The following is an 18653-nucleotide window of genomic DNA, read 5'->3' as shown; positions in this document are numbered from 1 at the left end:
ACAATAAGAAGATTCAAACAGTCTGTCTTTAAGGAAGCCCCAAAGATTTCAATTAAGGTGCTTAGTAAGCCCAAGCAGAAATGCAACTCAAGAATGCAAAGTAAACTGAGATTGAGAGCCAGCAGAGAAAAGGCTTCAGACCTAGAAGAGCGGGGTATGGATCACGATGTAGGGAGCACCAGGGCCGCTGACCATTTACTCTGCCACCACACATAAGGCTGCATTTCCCTGTGCAGACATCCATTCACCCCAACCTGGCATTGCAGCCCAACCAACAATGGACAGCTCAAACGTAGGGGAGACTGGCACTTCAGGATTCCAGTAGAAGGTCCTCTTGCCCGAGGCTTATAAGGTCATAGATTCACTTTCTATATAGGGCAGGAGCTGCTTAGCTGGACCTAAGTGAAATCTTATATATTGGTAGTTACTCCAGTTCTCAAAGTCAAAGAGGTGGAATGGAAGGGGGGATTCATCACACATCAAATGCCAGAGAATCAAAACTGAAAGATCATTGAAAATCATAGGCCTTGCAAGATGATTAATAAATACGTCAGGAAATAGGGCTCAATGAACAGCACTCTCTGTCCATATAACCAGACACAAACAACATGAGGCTGGGGCAGTATTATGTCACATGGATGATGAAGCTGGATTCCTGTCCTTGTGATATGTTGGCGTTGATCACGGAACAGTCTATTTTGAATTAAAAACAAAACAAAAAAAAAAAACAAACTTTGCAACCCCTAAATTCTAGCAACAACAAAGTATATGTGTGCCCCCAAATTCACGGTCATTATGCAGTCAGTCCAAACCCAGCACCCCACAGCACTTGCAGTTACCCACCTCCAAAAGGGTAAAAGTAAACACTGGACCTGCTCTGGTGTTAAACTGCCACCGGATCCTCCCTGCTGTCTCCCTCCTCCTCTTCTTCTTTACAGACAGGTAAAGTTGGATCTCTTGAAGGAACTGGGGGCTCCCACTCTAGGCAAAGGTTGGACAGGTGATCAATGTACAGCATGAGATTTGACTGTGCCTCCGTGCCTCCGACAGAGCTGGATCATCTGGGGCAATGAAAATGATAAGCAACAAGAAAGCGGTATTAACAGCAAGGGCAGGGAATCTCAGGCACACGCAGCACGATTCCCTAGGACACCCGACAGCCATCCCTTTCCTCATTCAGGCATTCTGAACACACTCAGCAAGCATGATGCTAGGCTCCAGGGATACAGCAGCGACAAACAGAGATGCAGCCCTGCCCTCTGCACTCAGGGGCTATTTTAAGACAAGCAGTTACAGGACAATGGGCTAGGGAACCCAGAAGCTCCCCGGAGCACAAAGCAAAGGCAGCTGAGTCCGGAGGTGTGTGGTCAGGAAAGGTTCTCCCGGAGGGAATGACTTTTAACACTGAGTCTGGAAAAGCCCTGGAGTTAACCAGATAAGATTGGGGTGTGTTAGCACCACGTGCAAGATTCTGAGATAAGAGAGCATGCTTGGCCTAAGAGGTTGAAGCCTTTTGTAATCATCCATTCACCAGTTTAAATTCTACACCTAACCAGATCACCAAAATTGGGGTCTATTGTGCTCATCACAAGATGCTCCTTCAATTTCCACAGTCCAGTGGTGATCTAATCTCGTGGGATCTCAGAAAAGGAAAAGGAAAGAAGTTAGAAAACAGAGTTGTTTTTTTTTTTTTTTTCCCTATAAGAAGAAAACAAAACAAGAATGCAGAGCTGAACTACTACAGGATAAGCCCAATTGCAGTCATTTGGATTCTACACTCCAGCATCACAGATGAGATGTCAAGCTCAGTCAAGGTGGTCAGAACAGACAGACACCAGACCGTAGTGTGGCATCACCAGTGTGGGGCCCAGGTCTCTTTCCTTTGGCGCTCTCACTTTGCCCTTTGCTCTCCTCCAAGTCCCTGAGAAATTATAGAGGGGTGCTCTGCTCCTCTTACCCTGGGGATTTCTGGTGTCTAAAAGGTACCACAGGCACGATATCTTCGACTTGCTTTATGCAACTGAGGAAAACCAGATAGTTTATGAAATCAATCTTGTCAGGGGCATCCCTGCCGGAAAAACAAAATGAAACAAAGAAAAAACCTGTGACAGTCCCAGTAGCTTGAGGGTTCCAGCTGCCTTTGCATTATGAAAGAGACCATTGTAGGGCATAGGTTAAGACCAGGCAGTAAGCATGTGGTCATTTGACCAAAATGCACAGTTTAAACTAGTTTTCCTTTATGTTTTAATATTATCATATAATTCAAGTCCTGCAGACAACATCTCTGATTGAACACAGAAGGAAACAAAACCCTCACTTCTAAGAAGCAGAGGAGGCAGCTGTTTCATGGACAAAGAAAGGATGTCTTTTTAACCTATGACAACACAAATTTGTTTAGGTTTTCTCTCCACTAAGTAAGTAAGCAATTAGGTTTTTTCCAATAAAAATATCCCCGTGCATGTGCAAACACCAGAGGCAATCATGTAATTACCCTGCCCAATCAGATTCAATTGCTGACAGTTGAGTTCCCACTGCTCATTAACTTCAGATCACAATGAGGTCTTTACGGAAGCCCTTTCAGTCTCTTTACAAAAGTTCCTATGATGCCTTGAGCAGCCCAGCACTACTTCATGCAGGATAATCATCCCAAAATGGCCAGGGCCAAGGCCAGCCCTCTGAAAAAATAAAAGGGAAAATTTCAAGAAACACTGACTTGAACACTCTTGCTTCAATTGGGGATCTCACTTCTAAATATAATAGTAACCTTTCACCCCCACACTTTAAGTGCCATAATTATATAATTAAAACCAATTATGTCATTTAACAGAGACTTTTTCAAGATCCACGGCAAGCCAATTAACTCAATCATTGACCTCAGCAGATTTCCCACACTGACCTGCAACAATGAGGACTGGGATATATTTAGACACTGGCTTCCGAAGGCTGGCATGACTAGCTGGGTGGGTTGTAGCTGCTCTAGATTCTTCTAGACTCTAGACGTTGAACTGAATCTTTCTTGTATAACACCACCACCATCACTTATTTGCACAGCATTTTCAATATCCCAAGACACTTGCTTGATTTTCATAACCACCTGTGTTATTCCTACCATGTTGTGGATGAGAGTCAGGGGAAGTTAAAGAGTTATCTGAAGCTACACAAATGGCAAAGCCTGGTATTTAAAAGCAAAGATATACAAGTTTTCCACCCTAGAATCCAAAGTCTTAATTGCAAGGAGTGGTGTGTGTGTGTGTGTGTGTGTGTGTGTGTTCTCCTGGATTCTACTCTATTTCGATTATCTTACCCCAGTTTCATTTTGAATCAACACATCTGCCCCCCACCCAACCAACTGGTATCACACAAGTCTCGGCTGCAGCTCAGAATGTACTAGCTCGAGGGCTCAGCCAATCAACTCCTTGTAGTCCCAGAATGACAAAAATTGGTTGAGGGTTGAGCAAGTGACCCATTCAAAGTCAATGAAACACAACAAGACTCTGTTGAGGATCTTGGGAAAGAGTCTCGGTCTTCCTAACTGGACTTGTATGTGAGAGGAGGTAATGCTCAATCTGGTGGCTGAAAGGCCATCTTGCTGCCACAAAAGAATTGCGGGAGAATGGAACCAAGAGCTACATATAGAGTAAACAGTTCTAGGAAACTCTCCCTGAAGCCCTTCATGTTGACATTAGGGTCCTTAAAACATGGGGTAGCTCATCAGCATACTGCTGGGAATATGAAGGGTGCTGCTGCTGGCATACAGTGTGGGTAGGTTTGATTACAATGACAGAATTAATCGACCATGGCTCTGAACAGCAGTCCTGCCTCCTGCTCCCAACACATTTCAATGCCTCCTATTTTCGAGTTATTTAAAGAACCTACCATTTTATGGGCAGGAGGAAACACTTTAATCTGCAGAATGATTTTTATCACAAACTAAACATCCTTGTAACTTTTTGGTCCTTTGCTTTGGTCAACGTTGTCTCTTCTTGGAGTTAAGACAGCTGTTGGAGCTGAGAAGACCTGCCTCGGCCTTGCACTACGTCCTGCTCAGTGGTACCCTTCCTTATGCTCTCCAATTCCTGGGATGTAAAAACTCAGGACACTCGCACTCATCAAAATGGAGCATTTCCTTCCTTATTCCTTTTTCCCAGGCCTTGGGGGGAAAAAGAAAAGAGCAAGAATTCCTTAATACAGCATTTTCAACCTTGGCACTATTAAAGCTTGGAACCAATTAATTCTTTGTTGTTGGGACTGCCTTATGCATGGAAGGCAGAGCAGTCTGCTGGCCTCCACCCACTAAATGCCCGCAGTACCTCTTTCCCCAAGTGGGGCAATCAGAAATGTCTCTACAGATTATCAAATGGCTAGGGGTTGGGGCAAAGATCATTTCTGGTAGAGAATCATTGTTTTGAAAGAACATTTGAGGATTCATTAGATCTTCCTCATAGCATCTTTGAAAATAAGTGTCCTTGTATAGTAGCATCTTTAAAGTGTGAGAGAACCACTGTGCCCTTTAGAATCTGACAAGAGCCAAGAAAACTATCTTTGAGGAGAGCTAAACAAAAAGACCCAAGGATGGTCATACCACCTTCTCTCAGGGCTGTGAAGTCACATAAGACATACCCACCCATTACAGAGCTGAATGGGGAGAAATGTCTCAAAGAGAAACCACTTTACCTAAGACCAGAAGGAGGATGTTTAGGAAAATTAGAAATGAATATTAGGCATCTATAACATAAGTTTCAAAGTGGGTATTTAGCTTCTTATTTCCACAGGAAAGAAAATTAAACTGTAAGATGATGCTAGGTTTCCGGGGCTCAGGTTCAGCCAAAGAGGCTGGGCTCAGATGCAAAAGATCCCTCCGGCAAAGGCCTAAAACTCACTCTGCATAGAAAAAAATAAAAAATGGTAAAGCCTCCTGTATTTGGTAAAATGTGGGCAGACCCATTTGACACAAGCTGAACTCATGGATTTACAGTATATTTTCAAGGAAAACTATTTGTTTTCTTTTTAAAAAAAAATATTTTATATATATTTTACATCATTTTTCATTTTTGCACAATGTATGCATTTTCATCTTGGTTATAGTCCCCATACAATTCCCACCCCCCTTGTTTTGATCCTACTACCGCCTCCCTCCTGTAGTGTGTCTCTGGTTTATAGTTCCTTGTTGATTTTTATTTTTACTTTATTATAATTAGTCTTTTTCCTGGTCCCTTATTTAGATGAGGGACGTGCTCTGGTGAGGGCCTTCCTCCAGGGTTGACTTCCTCACAGACTGACTGGAATATGATATGACAGAGACTGGATTTGCATACACACTATTAAACTTTGGAGGTTGTGAAATGGCTTGTTATTTCCAAGAGCTGATTAGTTATATCTTCACATTGGCAGCGAACTGAGGCCAGCCCAGGAATTCCACAATAATGGTGTTCCAATGAGACTGCATCAAGGCACAGAATTCTGCACACTTCAAAGTAGGGACTTTTAATCCAGTTTGTCAGAAGAAGCAGTTTGGTTTGTGTGTGAAGACTGGGCTTCCTTGAGTAAAAATATTTGGATTCTGCCAGTTTCTCTCACTAGAAATTCTAATGCCTGGGTGCTGAGGCCTGCATAGGGGAGGCAAGATGACTAGACCTGGGACATTACTGTTTCTTTGGTCCCAGGCAGCCTCCCCTCCAGCTACCCCTCTGCTTCAGCAGTCCTCATCCTCCAACTGCCCTCACTTCTCTCCTGCAACCATAAACCTGCCTACTATAATGTGACCTTGTCTCAAATAGAAAAAGAACAAGAATAAAGGAGTTCTGAGGTGGGGCCTCCCTGGTGGTGCAAGGGATGAAGCTACTGCCAGCCTCTGCAGCATGAGTTCTATCCCCGGCTGGGCCAGGGAGCTACCCACATGGCGCAGCAGACCTCTCCTGTCTCACCCGCTGCTCCCCTCAGCAGTGTATTTCAGTGGATCCGCCTGTTCTGCTCCCTATTCTGTCTCTGGTGAATCCTCTCACCCTCCCATACCCCGCCTACACTGCAGCTCTTGTATGCATAAATAAATAATCTTTTTTAAAAAAATATTTATTTGTTTGTACAAGCACTGGGTACAGTCAGAAGTGCGGGAGGGTGAGAGAATTCACTAGAGCCAGAGCGGGGAACAAAACAGGCAGAAGTCTGTTGCGCCATGTGGGACCCTCGCTGGCGGCCAAGGATCAAACCCGCACTACAGAGGCTGCGGGCAGCTTCACAGCCCACCACTCAACCGCTGCGCCACCAGGGGAGGCCCACTTTTTTTTTAAAAAAAGATTTATTTATTTATTTATTTATTTATTTATTTATTTATTTATTTATTTATTTATACAAGCACTGGTACAGTCAGAAGCGCGGGAGGGTGAGAGAATTCACCAGAGCCAGAGAGGGGAATAGAATAGGCAGACTGACTAAATACACTGCTGAGGGGAGCAGAGGGCATGGCAGGAGAGGTCTGTCATGCCATGTGGGACCCTCGCTGGTGGCCAGGGATCAAACCGGTGCTGCAGAGGCTGTGGGCAGCTTCCAGTCCAGTGCTCAACCACTGTGCCACCACGGGAGCCCCCCCCATCGTTTTTTTTTTTTTTTTTAAAGAAAAAGAAGTCCCCAGGGCCCATGGCCCTCCTCCATTGTTCTTTTTCAGGCATTTTAAAATTTCGTTTTGTGAATAACTAATCTTTAGATGAAACAACAGAAGAATAGAAGGACTTGTCCAGAGATTCTATCAGAGATGCACAGTGCGGCATAAGCTGTACAGAGAACAGTCTTTTGTAGAATTCACTAACTGAATCATCATTTGCTAGTCATCATGATACACCCCACTCCACTGAAATCATTCATCCTCGTCTTCCTATGTTTCTTGGGATGTCTAGGCAGGTCAGAGCTAAAAGAGTAGAAAGCTCATTTCCCAAGTCCAGAGGACACAACCACGAGAGGAATGTTTGGATAGAGGTGTCGCTCTTGACTGAGCCTATACTCTCTCAGGTGAATACTTTGTTTGTGTTAAAAAAATCAGCAAGATGGGAACATGGGTCTGCTTGATCAGGTATGTGCTGCTGTTTCCAGAAAAAAAATCCCCAAGGCTCTATGAACACCTAACACAAGCCCGGCCCTCCCGGACCATTGAGCATGATGTGGAGGAGCAGCAGCCGGCTGGGGTGGCTCACAGTCAATGACTGAACAGGACTTTCCAAGAGCAGTGACTTCTTACATTTGCCAGGGGTAAGTCTTATTCTCAAGGTCTAGAAAAAGGAGTTCAAAATAGTGCAGAATCTGGATTAAGGTAGGAGTCAGCATTCAGTGATGAGCTTCAGTAGGACTAGAAATTTTATGCAAAATTTGGTGTAGCACTTTCATGCTTTATTCTGAGGAGTGACCTTATGGTTTTCATCATAGTCTCAAATTAGCCTCAAACACAGATTAAAAAATTAAGCAAGTGTTGTTATAAAGCTATACCTTAATTAAAAAAAATGTTTTCTGAGCTATAATTTACATACCATCAAGTTCATCCATTTTGAGTGTACAGTTCAAAGATTTTGAGTAAATTTATAGAGTAGTGGAACCATCGCCACAAGTCAATTTTAGAACATTTCCATCACCTCAAAGAAAGCCAATGCTTATTTATAGTGAATTTCCCTTAATTTTTGTAAAAAATACTTCTATGGTAGGAAGACATTCTTTGCATATCTGCAGAGCTGATCTACTTTCTTGCCCTTATTAAGAGTTCTACTAAAAAAAATATTTATTGTTTATCCAAAATTCAATCATAACTAGGTGACTTGTGTTTTTGTTTGTGAAATCTGGCAGCCCTCATGCAGGTCCAAAGCAGAATGAAGCAAGTAAATCAATGTCCACATCTAGAAATAAATGCACGTTTCTGGGGCTTGAATTTATCAACTTTCAACCATCTGCATTCAAAGATTGTAATGACCTATTTCTAGTTGGAATTCAGGCTGAGAATTAGAACTGCAGAAGTAACCTGAAGAATTCAGGACCCAACTGCTGTTTTACAAGCCAGTCTGGGGCCCCAGGCACTCCATGGGTTATATGCTACATTTGCCTTGAAAGAATTAAGACGAGATGTAATTGTTAACCTTGCCACTCACGATCAGAACCAGAAATGTGACTTTTAGGGGTACAAATTACAGAATCACTTTAACCCTTTTGAGGGGCACAAGCCCATTTGAGAGAATTTAGTAAGAGTTATGGAGCTTCTCAGTAGAAAAATGTATGTTTACACATTCACAACATTTTGAAGGGAATTAGGGAAGAAGAGTCTGTGGTGATGTTCATGGACCTTTAAAGGGTCTCGGGATGTAAAAAGCAGCGGGACAAAAGCCACCCTAAAGTCTCATGTCCTGCTTTTTTTCCTGTTCCATTTGTGTGGGAGGGGAAGTAGGGGTAATGGCACAGGAACTGGATAAGACAAGAAAACACGGCCTGGTTGCTCTCTGCTATCAGTGGTGACAACTGGAGTAACTTGCCTGATGTCCATGGATTTGAGGGGCTTTGTTTGCAAAATGGAGACCTGCCTGACTCTGTTTTCACATTTTATATCCAGGGCACCTCTGAAAGGTATTTGGGAAGAGCCCTGTTGGATCCTGGAATACTGCACAAGATTTTGTATTGAAAAAAAATTAAATCACTGGACTACATGGTCACTAGTCACAAAGGTTTTAAATAATCTGATGATCTGATCTGATTCTCCTCTCTACAGAGTAGAGGTCAGGAGACAGCTGGGGAATATCTAAGCAGTCTTTTTTTTTCCTTTAAGATGAGAGGAAAAGGTATTGGCTGGGGTGGGAGAGAAAGACATCTGGCCCTTACCACCCAGTTCTGTGATATCTTTCTCTGCCTCCCTCACATGGATAACTCAAAAACTGCCCAGAATATAAAAAAAAAAAACCTGCCCTCTCCCCAAATATTTTTCTTGATAATATGAACTGAATTTAATTAGTTCCTTTTGGATAACAAAGAATAATCTATTATATTATTATAGAATGTCACACTGACTATACCAACTGTAACTGTAGCCCAACGGGTAAAGAACATTAGAGACAGTATATTTTCTGTTCCTTCGAGCACCTTTAAAGTCAGTCCCAGTTTTATCATCCCATTTTCCAGAACAGAAAACTAAAGGAAGAAGTTAAATCACTCATTCAAATTCACCCAGTGAGCCAAAGACAAAAAGAGATTTCTAGTCTTCGTACCAACACTCAGTCACTATATCATGTTGAAGAGATTAATGATACACTCTAGGACCTAAAGATGTATACCAGGTTTTACTTACTTAATTTTTCTCAAGAGTAAATAATCTATCACTTTTAGAAAACTTATTATTGTACCCAGTAATAGAGACCATAAAACTATTTGTATGTTTATTTTATACTTATTGACATCTACTAAGCTGCTCTGCCATGTGCCTATTTATCACTTCAGAGGAAAATGCATTATTTAATTTTAGGACTTTATCTTATCCGTTCTTGGTCCTTGAAACAGTCCAAAAAATGTGTACACTCTGTTCTTACTTGTTGTCATAAGATCCCGGGGCCATGCTGGGAAGCATGCTGGGCAGTGATGTTGGGCACTTTGTGTTAAGACTTCTTTTTTAAACAGAGCTTGTGTAAATCACAGACAAAGTTGACAAATTTCACGGCTTAGTCATGGCTAACATATCAGATTTCATGGTTTGACAGAGATTAACAAGAAAATCATATTAGAGTTACAGCTATTAGTTGATTCTTAGATATTTGGTACAGAAACTCCCAGCTCTCGGAACTCTCTTGTCCACTGCTCACCTCTGGGTCCCAGAGACCCAGGTTCCCAACAGTCCAGGGAGAGCCTCTGGGAATCACAGGCAGCTCCTGGCTATTGCAGGCCTGAGCCAGGGCCTAATGGAATCCAGGGGAGGTTTAGCATCCGAGGACTAAAGCAGGGTTGAGCATTTATAACCCAATTCATAAAAGTGTAGGGGAAACAAACACACACACACCCCACCTTGTTTGCACAAAACACAGGCGTTTTGCCCTAACATTGCATGCATGTTAGGAAGAATGAATTATCACAGTTGTTGAAACTATTCTAGGTAAAAATGAAGTTTTCACATGTTTATGAGGAGGCAATTCAGCAGAGGCCTGGTTAAAAGTAGTGACTTGCAAGCAGAGACTTCAAAAAGCTTGCTGACTGGGGAGCCATTTGGCCTGAGGGGTCTGCATATCCTCTTTCTGGTAAGAGGCTGCCTTGCTTGTCAACTTTGCATAAAAGACAGCCAATTTGTCAGCCATTTGCTTTAATTCTCTTTCAGAGTCTTCCTAACGATAAACTCCTATACCTTCTGGTCTTCAATATCATATATCTGACTGGAGGATAGAAATTCACTTATGTCTCAGGCCGGTTTCCTTCCCAGGCGATCCTCCTGGGTCTTATAGGATGTCCTTAATCAGAACCACATTCCTCGGCTGGAGGAAGTCCTTGTGCAGACGCTGGCAAGACACTATGGCAAATTAGTTTCAGAACACGGAAGGTCAGATTGGGAATAAAAGCTGCAGTTATCTATTGTGTTTTCTTTAGTTGAGAAAATTAAGGCAGGGTGCCTAACTGAAGAAACCAAGATTTGGACAAGTAGCAGTCACTTAGGAAAAAAGTTCCTTTGATTGTGAAGCACAATAGTCAGTTGTGGAAACTGAAAGTCTTTGCATTCCAGGATATGGGACATGTATAAGGACTGTCTCACTTCATCCGGATAAATTTTTATATTTCAGTAGCATCCTGCATTGGTAAAACCAGAGACACACTACGGGGGTGGGGGCGAGGAGGAAGCAGGATCAAAACAAGGTGGGTGGGAATTGTATGGTGACTATAACCAAGATGAAAATGTATACATTGTGCAAAAATGAAAAATGATGCAAAATATATATATATAAAATAAAAGTTCTTATACACATTATAATATATATATATATATATATAATTGCTACTCAACTAAGCGAGTATTCATACATACATTATATGGAGTTAGGTTTGGAGCTACACATATTTTACATATATAAGTGGGTTTTAGATAAAGAAAGCATATTTTGGGCCTCCCCGGTGGCGCAGCGGTTGAGCGCTGGGTTGCGAAGCTGCCCGCAGCCTCTGCAGCGCCGGTTCGATCCCCGGCTGCTCCCCGGCCACCGGAGGAGGGTCCCACATGGCGCGCAGACCTCTCCTGCCGCCCGCTGCTCCCCTCAGCAGTGTACTTCGGTCCTTCTGCCTGCTCTGCTCCCTGCTCTGGCTCTGGTGAATTCTCTCACCCTCCTGTGCTTCTGACTGTACCCAGTGCATGTATAAACAAAACAAACAAACAAACAAATAAATAAATAACATGCCTCTATTAAAAAAAAAAAAAAAAAAAGAAAGCATATTTTAATAATAAAAACAATGCCAGTTCTAATTTATTATACTCTTGGTGACAAGCATGTTAAGGGCTTCCCATGCCTTATTTCATTTACTCTCTCAACAAACTAGCAAGGTAGCACTATCTTTGCTCCTATTTTATAGATGAAAAAGACACTAAGAATAGAACCAAAAGTCAGCCTTGGAGCCAGCAGTCAAAACCCGGGTGTTGGACTCCCGAGTCCGTGTTTTTAATCACTGCATTGTACTAAGTCCTGTTAATGCTCATCAGTTCCACTGAGATGAGTATTCAAGCAGACTCTGAAAAAAATATATAAATTTCTTGGGATGTGGAGGTGGGAGGGCAGATGACTTCACTAACATGTAGGTGTGAGTTTCCCCTGCAAGGCTTTGGACAGATGGAAAGAGGGGTGTGAGAAAAGGGAGAAGTTGTTGCAGAAACTCCAAACCCAACTCCTTTAAAATTTTGCCTGGGACTGGTCTGAGTCAGGAGACTCAGAGAACCAGAAGGAACAAGGGGATTAGTAGAAACCTTTCCCTGTCCGATTTCACACTGACAGCCCTCCCGCTCATGAATGGGCTAGCCTTAGAGATCTGGAGAGAGAAACACCACCAATGCACCTTTACCTCAACTAACACCACGGGGCAGCTCACAATTACAAAAGGAATGAAATTTTTCATCAAACGCCCTTCCATAAAACCATTTCCCAGGAAATGTAACACAGCATGGAGCTAGCCAACTGCAATTTTCCACCAACAATGAGGGTTGTGGGGGCACAGGTACTATATTTAAACGATTTTCCTCCAGTATTTGGCAAGGCTCTCTCTGAAGGAGGCTGAGAGTTGGGCTGAGGTCTCATCCCCCTGGGGCCAGCAGGATCGGAATGTTTAATATGGCCCTGTCTCTTCAACACCCATGTGTAAAACGCCAATAAACAAGCGAGCAAAGACCTGCAGGCCTAATTGCCTTTTAACTCCGTCAAGATGATAAACTCCCAGAGCAAGGAAGGAAAGACTCCCAGGGATTTAACAAGTTTATCTGCCTGCCACTTGAATATTTTCTGTCTGCCTACACTTGAGTGAATTCACCAATAAAAGGATAAAAGGGCCCCCAACCTCAGTCCCCTCAATAGCCAAGAAGCTCCAGATTCAAAATGTATAACTAGGAAAAATCAGCCCATTCACCAAACTTTGTTTCACATGTTTGTAAGGCCTGGAGTGAGGCCGTGGGACCACATCTAGTACCAGCCATTATTGATCAAGGCCTAAAATTCTTCACCTTCAATGAAGAGGACTGTTCCCACAAGGAAACTGGGACAGGCAAGCCATCCCCAAACTTCAAAAACTGAAGTCAGCGGACTGCACCCACGAGAGAGAAGTCACAGGGTCCTGGTGGCTGCAGAGCTGAGGACAGATGATGGTGATGAGCTCTGTTCATTTCTGCAAGGACATTTGTCATGGCTCCCTCCCTAAACTTTCAAGTTTAGCATTTTGATCGCTTTTGTTGCTTTCCTACTACCCAGAAGAAAAATTCGGAGAACTCTGTACCCACTGAAGTTATATTGGAATAACAAAATGAAAAGAAGTAAAACGAAAAGTAAAAATGAAAGACTTGTGGACAGTGTAGCAAGGAGATGGGGCTGAAGACACGAAAGTAGGGTGGACGGGCATAACCTCTCTGGGAAAACACTTCACAACACTCATCAGTGGAAATGTGCAATTTCCCTTTTAGGAATATATTTGAAAGGAATGATTGGACAAGTATATCTAAAACTAAAGCACAGAAACTACAGCATTCGAAGAGGAAATATTTAAAAAGAAGAAATTGTTCATTATTAAAGACTGGTTAAGTAATGCAAAATTCTATACTCTGCAGCTGTAAAAAAATGACGGTGTAGGGGCATATTTATTAGTGTGGAAAGGTGTCCAACATATAATGTTAAGTTGAAAAAGCAGATTATAAAAACTTCAATAATATGATCCCATTCTTTTTTTTTAAAAGAGGCTATATAGAGAAAAAAAGACTAGTAACACACATAGTTCACCAAAATGTTAGTCCTTCTGAACGGTGGAATTCTTCTGTGAAGACTTTTAAATTATGTGAAACTTTTAATATTACGACATTGCCTTTAATATCAGCGAAAGCACTACAGTTAAACCTTAAAACATTCCATCACCATCACTCCCCTGATCAACATCAAGGGAAATACATTTTAAATAATGCTATGGAAAGACCCAGGGAGACGAGACAAAAAGAACATTAAAGGGTTTGGTCTTGTTTTATCAGTACACATAATTGCTATCCGAGTGCCTTCTCCAGTGAGACGAGAATGAACGGTAAAATTACAAGTAGGTTCAAAATCCCAGAGTGTGTATTTCCCAGGTGGCCCAAATTTCTCTCTTCCCTAAAGTCAGTGCACAAATGCAGAGAGCCCTTCTGTTAAACTGACCCATTTTACTTAATAAAACAAGAGCAGCACTAGAGTAGGGTGGTTGCCAAATGAAAAATCTGAGGCTCTATTTTTCTATTAAAATCACGTCCATGTTTTTCTTATTGGAACCTGGAAACTGCACAAATTCTAAAGGAATCCAAAAGAATTCCTTTAGAAAAGAATTCTGTTAACACCAAAAGCTCCCCAAGCACTACACAAAGCAAATGCTAGGTTGCATTATGCTGAAATGTAAAAGCGAATTTCAAACCCAAAATGATGTGTCCTTCACACAGGCTTTGTGTGTATCAGGGCTGATGCATTTGTACACTTATCCCCATACATTTCTGCATCTCCCTGCTTCGTAATTTCATAATCAGTTCCAGATTTCCTATTTCTTCTACAATGTACGGCACAGAATTCTGGATTTGGGAGACGCAAGGATTAAGGGGATGGAAGTACAGCGGAAAGTATGACAAAAATAAAACCAAAGTTGAAGTTTTGCTTCATACTTGCTGAGAAGGAACATTTTGAGAGCACACCTCAGAACCCATGTGACCCCCAGAAATGGTTGGAGCATGGATGCATGTTTGAGAATTTCATGAGCAAAATCAACCTCTGGTTGGCACACTTCCTGACCGGTGAAAGCCAGGGGAAGCTGAAAGGCTTCCTACAAACTCCATCAGTGATAGGCATTCCTTTACTGCCAAGGCGCTATAATGCTACTCTCAAAATCCAGAACTCCATCCCTGGGTTATAAACCAAAGTAAACTGAAAGATCAGGTTAATCTAGGATAAACTTCATCTCTCTAGTTCAAAGACAACTGGCCTCTCTGTGGGTTTCAACTGGAGATTTCTTTGAAGGATTGTTCTCAAATTCATTAAAGAAATTTCAGGGACTTCACAGACTTTGGCATTAAATAAATAACCTGAGTTCTTCATTGCCTGCAAAATGACCGTTCATCTTTGTAGCTCTGCAAATTGGTACTAAGTTTGCTGTTAGCCTTTTACCTCAACGATGGCTCTGCTCCATTGATCACTGAGTCCCAGGGCAATCACCTGGCCGATTATTGATATTAAATTGATCTCAATAAAGCATCTCCTTTAAAACATACTTCCTTTCACTGGTTGGCTGTGCAAGGAATTTTGCTTTAGTTGTCATATTACTGCTTAATATTTATGCCCACCATCAAAAACGAAACCTCAGGAAATATATCAAGTTGAGGAAAATCTAAAATTAATTTCCAATGCACTTCAAAGACATGTGGGGGTTTTAGGTGGACACACTCATTTCTAAATTCTGCTTGAATTTCACCTATTCAGACGCCTGCCATGGAGACAGGCATCTCATCAGACCCTGGTTCTGATGGAGCAGCACCGGGAGCCTTTTGCAATGACTCTGCACATTCCTAAGCAGAGCTCTGGGTAAACACATACCCCAGCCTTCAGCTTTCACCCTCTCACCCCACCATCTGCTTCCTGCACACCCCATAATCTAAAACATCTCCTCTTCACAGGTATATGGTCTTGGATTTGTCACAGTGAACGCGAGACTTTACAAGGCCAATAAAATGACAGCTGCAGAGAGGGGACGGGTGGCTTTTACTGACTCTGAAACACCACTGCCTTTAACTCCCAGGGATCAGCAACTTGAAAGCACTCTGATTCACTTAGCTCTGTGTTTGTCATAAAATTCAAGCTAATCAGATTTCCCCCAACTTGGAGCCCTATCTTAAATCCCCAAGCTTCTCCTATGCAAACTTAACTGATGGAAGATGTGATTATACCTTCTCAGGTCATAAATTCTAGATATTTATAACATAACTGTTGTCATTTAGGTCAATTAAGATGCCTTTACTGGCTTGAAACAACTACCTATGGGGGTTGTCCAATACTCTGACAGCGGTTTATGACCCTTAGGTGACTTTATCTTCCCAGGATATGGAAGATGGTTGTATGTAAAAATGCTCAGGAGACTATTGACGCATTTTCTTCATATTATGGACATCCATACCCACTTCCATTCTGTCCTAGAAGCCCAAACCCCTGTCTTATCCATAAAAACCACTGTTTGACTCTTAAAACTTCCCTGAGAATTGGTCTCTTTGATCACCTTTTCTATTCCAAAGGCCTGAGAGGGGAGATAATACCAAATCCCAAGTGGTGACCTGACTGAACACTCAGCTGAGAAATGCCAGACTTTTCCATGTGCAGAACATGCCCCTAAAGCCAAGTGGGTTTTACCTTTCACATAGGACAAACTGCTCCCTGATGAAAGGCAGAATAGGATGACAATGAAAAGAAATGGAATTTATTTGGAGATTTCATAAGATAGGTTATAGATTTGCTTTTCCCTTGTGGAATATCACTTATCTACCAGTGTCTCCCTCCTGCTGTTTCTTCTTTCAGTAAGGCCCCTGGGTAACCAACAACCAACTATATTCCAGGCTTGGTGCTGGGTGGAGATACTGAGATCCAGGGACTCCCAGATGGGATGGAAACACAGGAACATTAATAACAGTAATGCAAAGTATTAATAGGCAACAAAAGAATCATTCACAGAAAATTCTGGAAGCACCAAAGCGATATTTCCACTTTTGGAGGGAAGGGAGAGTGGTAGGGGAGGGTTCCTTGGGAAGAACTCCTAGAGTTTAGAAAATGCGAGGAGACAGCTAGGCCAGCTGGAGGAGAAGAACATTGCCAGTAGGAAGGAAAAGAGCAAAGACATGCAGTCGCAGAGGGCATGGGATGTGTAGAGGATGCCAAGAGGGTTGGTGTCCAGAGCATCACATACCTGATGGGTGGTGGAGAGAGTTGAAATCGGAAAAGAAAGCCAGCACAAGGTACTGCAAGCTTTGTGTTCATGTGACAAAAACAATTATCTTGCTTGTTCAAAAAGGGTCCTGACATAATAGCACCCTTTCCACAAAACTAACTGGATGTAGTTGAGTAAGAACTATTTTTTCTTCTTCCCCAAATCTATGTATTCAGGTCTCTAGCAACAGCCCAACAGCTGGTATTATAAGCCAACCCCTCCCACTCACCTCAGTCTAACTTGACAAGCACTGTTAGAAACTCCTTTGTAGATAACACTTTGTTTTTGATTAACAAATCAACACTATTTGGAGAAGACAGCAAAACATACAAAATTGTACCTGGTAGACATATGCCAAATACTGAGTCAATTGGGGCACTGTCCTGGGCATGAGTCAGAAATGCAGCGGAGGAGGAGAGACCTCAGCAGGCAGGTTTTAAGGTGCATAGTGACATGTCCTGGATCTTAGAAATTAAAAGCCTTTTATTGGTTTGATTCTTTCGTGTATTTCTGAAGATAAGGGAATGGGGGAGGGGGCAGAACATCTAGTAAGTGAAAGGAGGGTATAAGGTACAAAATATCCTACAGCAACAGCAGCTGAAAGTCTTCAGTTTGGCAAAATGCCAGCTACCAGTAATTTCCCCAAACTAGCTGCTTAAATGTATTATAGAGATCCAGGGTCAGAAAGTGACAGCACTGACCCAGGCAGCCACAAGTTTCTACCACCAGTCAAATTGTAGCTCATTTTCTAGAGTCTTAATGGAAGTTTATGCTGTTGTTAAAAATTTTAAATACCCAACTTTATTTGTTTGTTTATATTCTACCTGGTTCTAAAACAAGGATTAAAGCATCGAGTACCAAATAGAAGAGGCTCATATTACTGAAGAGGGAAGTAGTGAGAGCTCCAGTTACATTTGCCCCGCAAAGATCAAGTTGGTTCCGAGTGGGAACTGGAAGGTGCTGATGAAACCCAGAGAGCTATTCTGAAACAGACTCTCCTAAGTTAGCACACAATTCTCCAGCTGCTGGCAGACAGGAGGTGCTGAGAACCCATTGTACTGGAAGTCTAGAAGCCATGCGCTTCGTCAGCTGCCTAAAAATCCCAGATAGAGATTTTTGCTCTCTCATTTGCTCTTCATGTCTAGATGTATATTTATATGTATTTGACCCCAAGGAAAATGGAAGGCGCTGCCCTGCACAGAAGGCACTGCCTGCTCTGCAGGTTTGTTATCCTTGAGCAAGCCACCTAGACTTTCAGTCCCACATATGCTGCATTTGAAAATGTAGCTTATAGCAGTATTCACCTCAGAGGATTATTGTGTAGATGACAAGAATTAATACATAAAAATGGTGTCTGGCACATATTAAGTGCTCAATAAAAGTTAGCTATGATTATTTTCTGGTCCTCTGTCAAGCACAGAGAGAACAACACAAGAACACTGCTTTGTCACAGGAAGTCATAGTCTACCAGGAGATAAGAATATTATAGAGGGAACCACGGTGACCAAGAGAAGGGAATTCTGGGGAAAACTGAGGTAGGACTTAAAAGTCTCAGCGTAAGTCTTAGGAGTTCAGGAGAGAGGAATATAATGTCATCTTTGTGGCCTCCTGAAAGTGCATATTTAGGCTGAATCCAACAGGTAAGCAGGATTTAGACAGATAGCAGGCATTTCAGGTAATGGTAATAAGGTTCATGAAGACACAAAAAGAAGAATGAACACGATGTACTTTTAAAAGAGGAAAAAATACCTCATAATGGGTGGAAAATTCATTAAACCTGCAAAGAGACCCATGTTGGAGGAATATGAGAACTGGGCTGAGGTAGTTGAATCAACTGTGGTTGGAAACAGGAGGCTCCGGTGAGCTACCCTCAGGGGAGGGACGCAGAGAAAGTGGTGTTTCAGGAAGGTAAGCCTGGCGGAGGCACACAGATTGGCTGGGTTGGGAAAGTTCTGAGTCAGGAAAACCAGCAAGAGGCCTTGGAGGGTGAGGTGATG

The 18653-nt window shown here is 42.3% G+C and overlaps 1 protein-coding gene across 1 annotated transcript in view; it reads right to left on the bottom strand.

Annotated features, from left to right (window-relative positions):
- Nucleotides 1-1004: 1004 nt before the first annotated feature.
- The window catches only part of ERC2 (ELKS/RAB6-interacting/CAST family member 2), a gene marked incomplete at both ends in the record, with an annotated part of 688274 nt that continues 670625 nt past the window's right edge, over nucleotides 1005-18653 (bottom strand). The window contains one exon of the mRNA XM_084248450.1: nucleotides 1005-1061. Within this exon, the coding sequence (XP_084104576.1) occupies nucleotides 1005-1061 (57 nt within the window). The remainder of the gene's footprint in view (nucleotides 1062-18653) is intronic.

This window comes from Talpa europaea (assembly GCF_964194135.1).
Source record: "Talpa europaea genome assembly, chromosome: 11".
In the NCBI taxonomy this organism is placed as follows: domain Eukaryota; kingdom Metazoa; phylum Chordata; class Mammalia; order Eulipotyphla; family Talpidae; genus Talpa; species Talpa europaea.
This window is presented reverse-complemented; position numbering and strand designations above follow the sequence as displayed.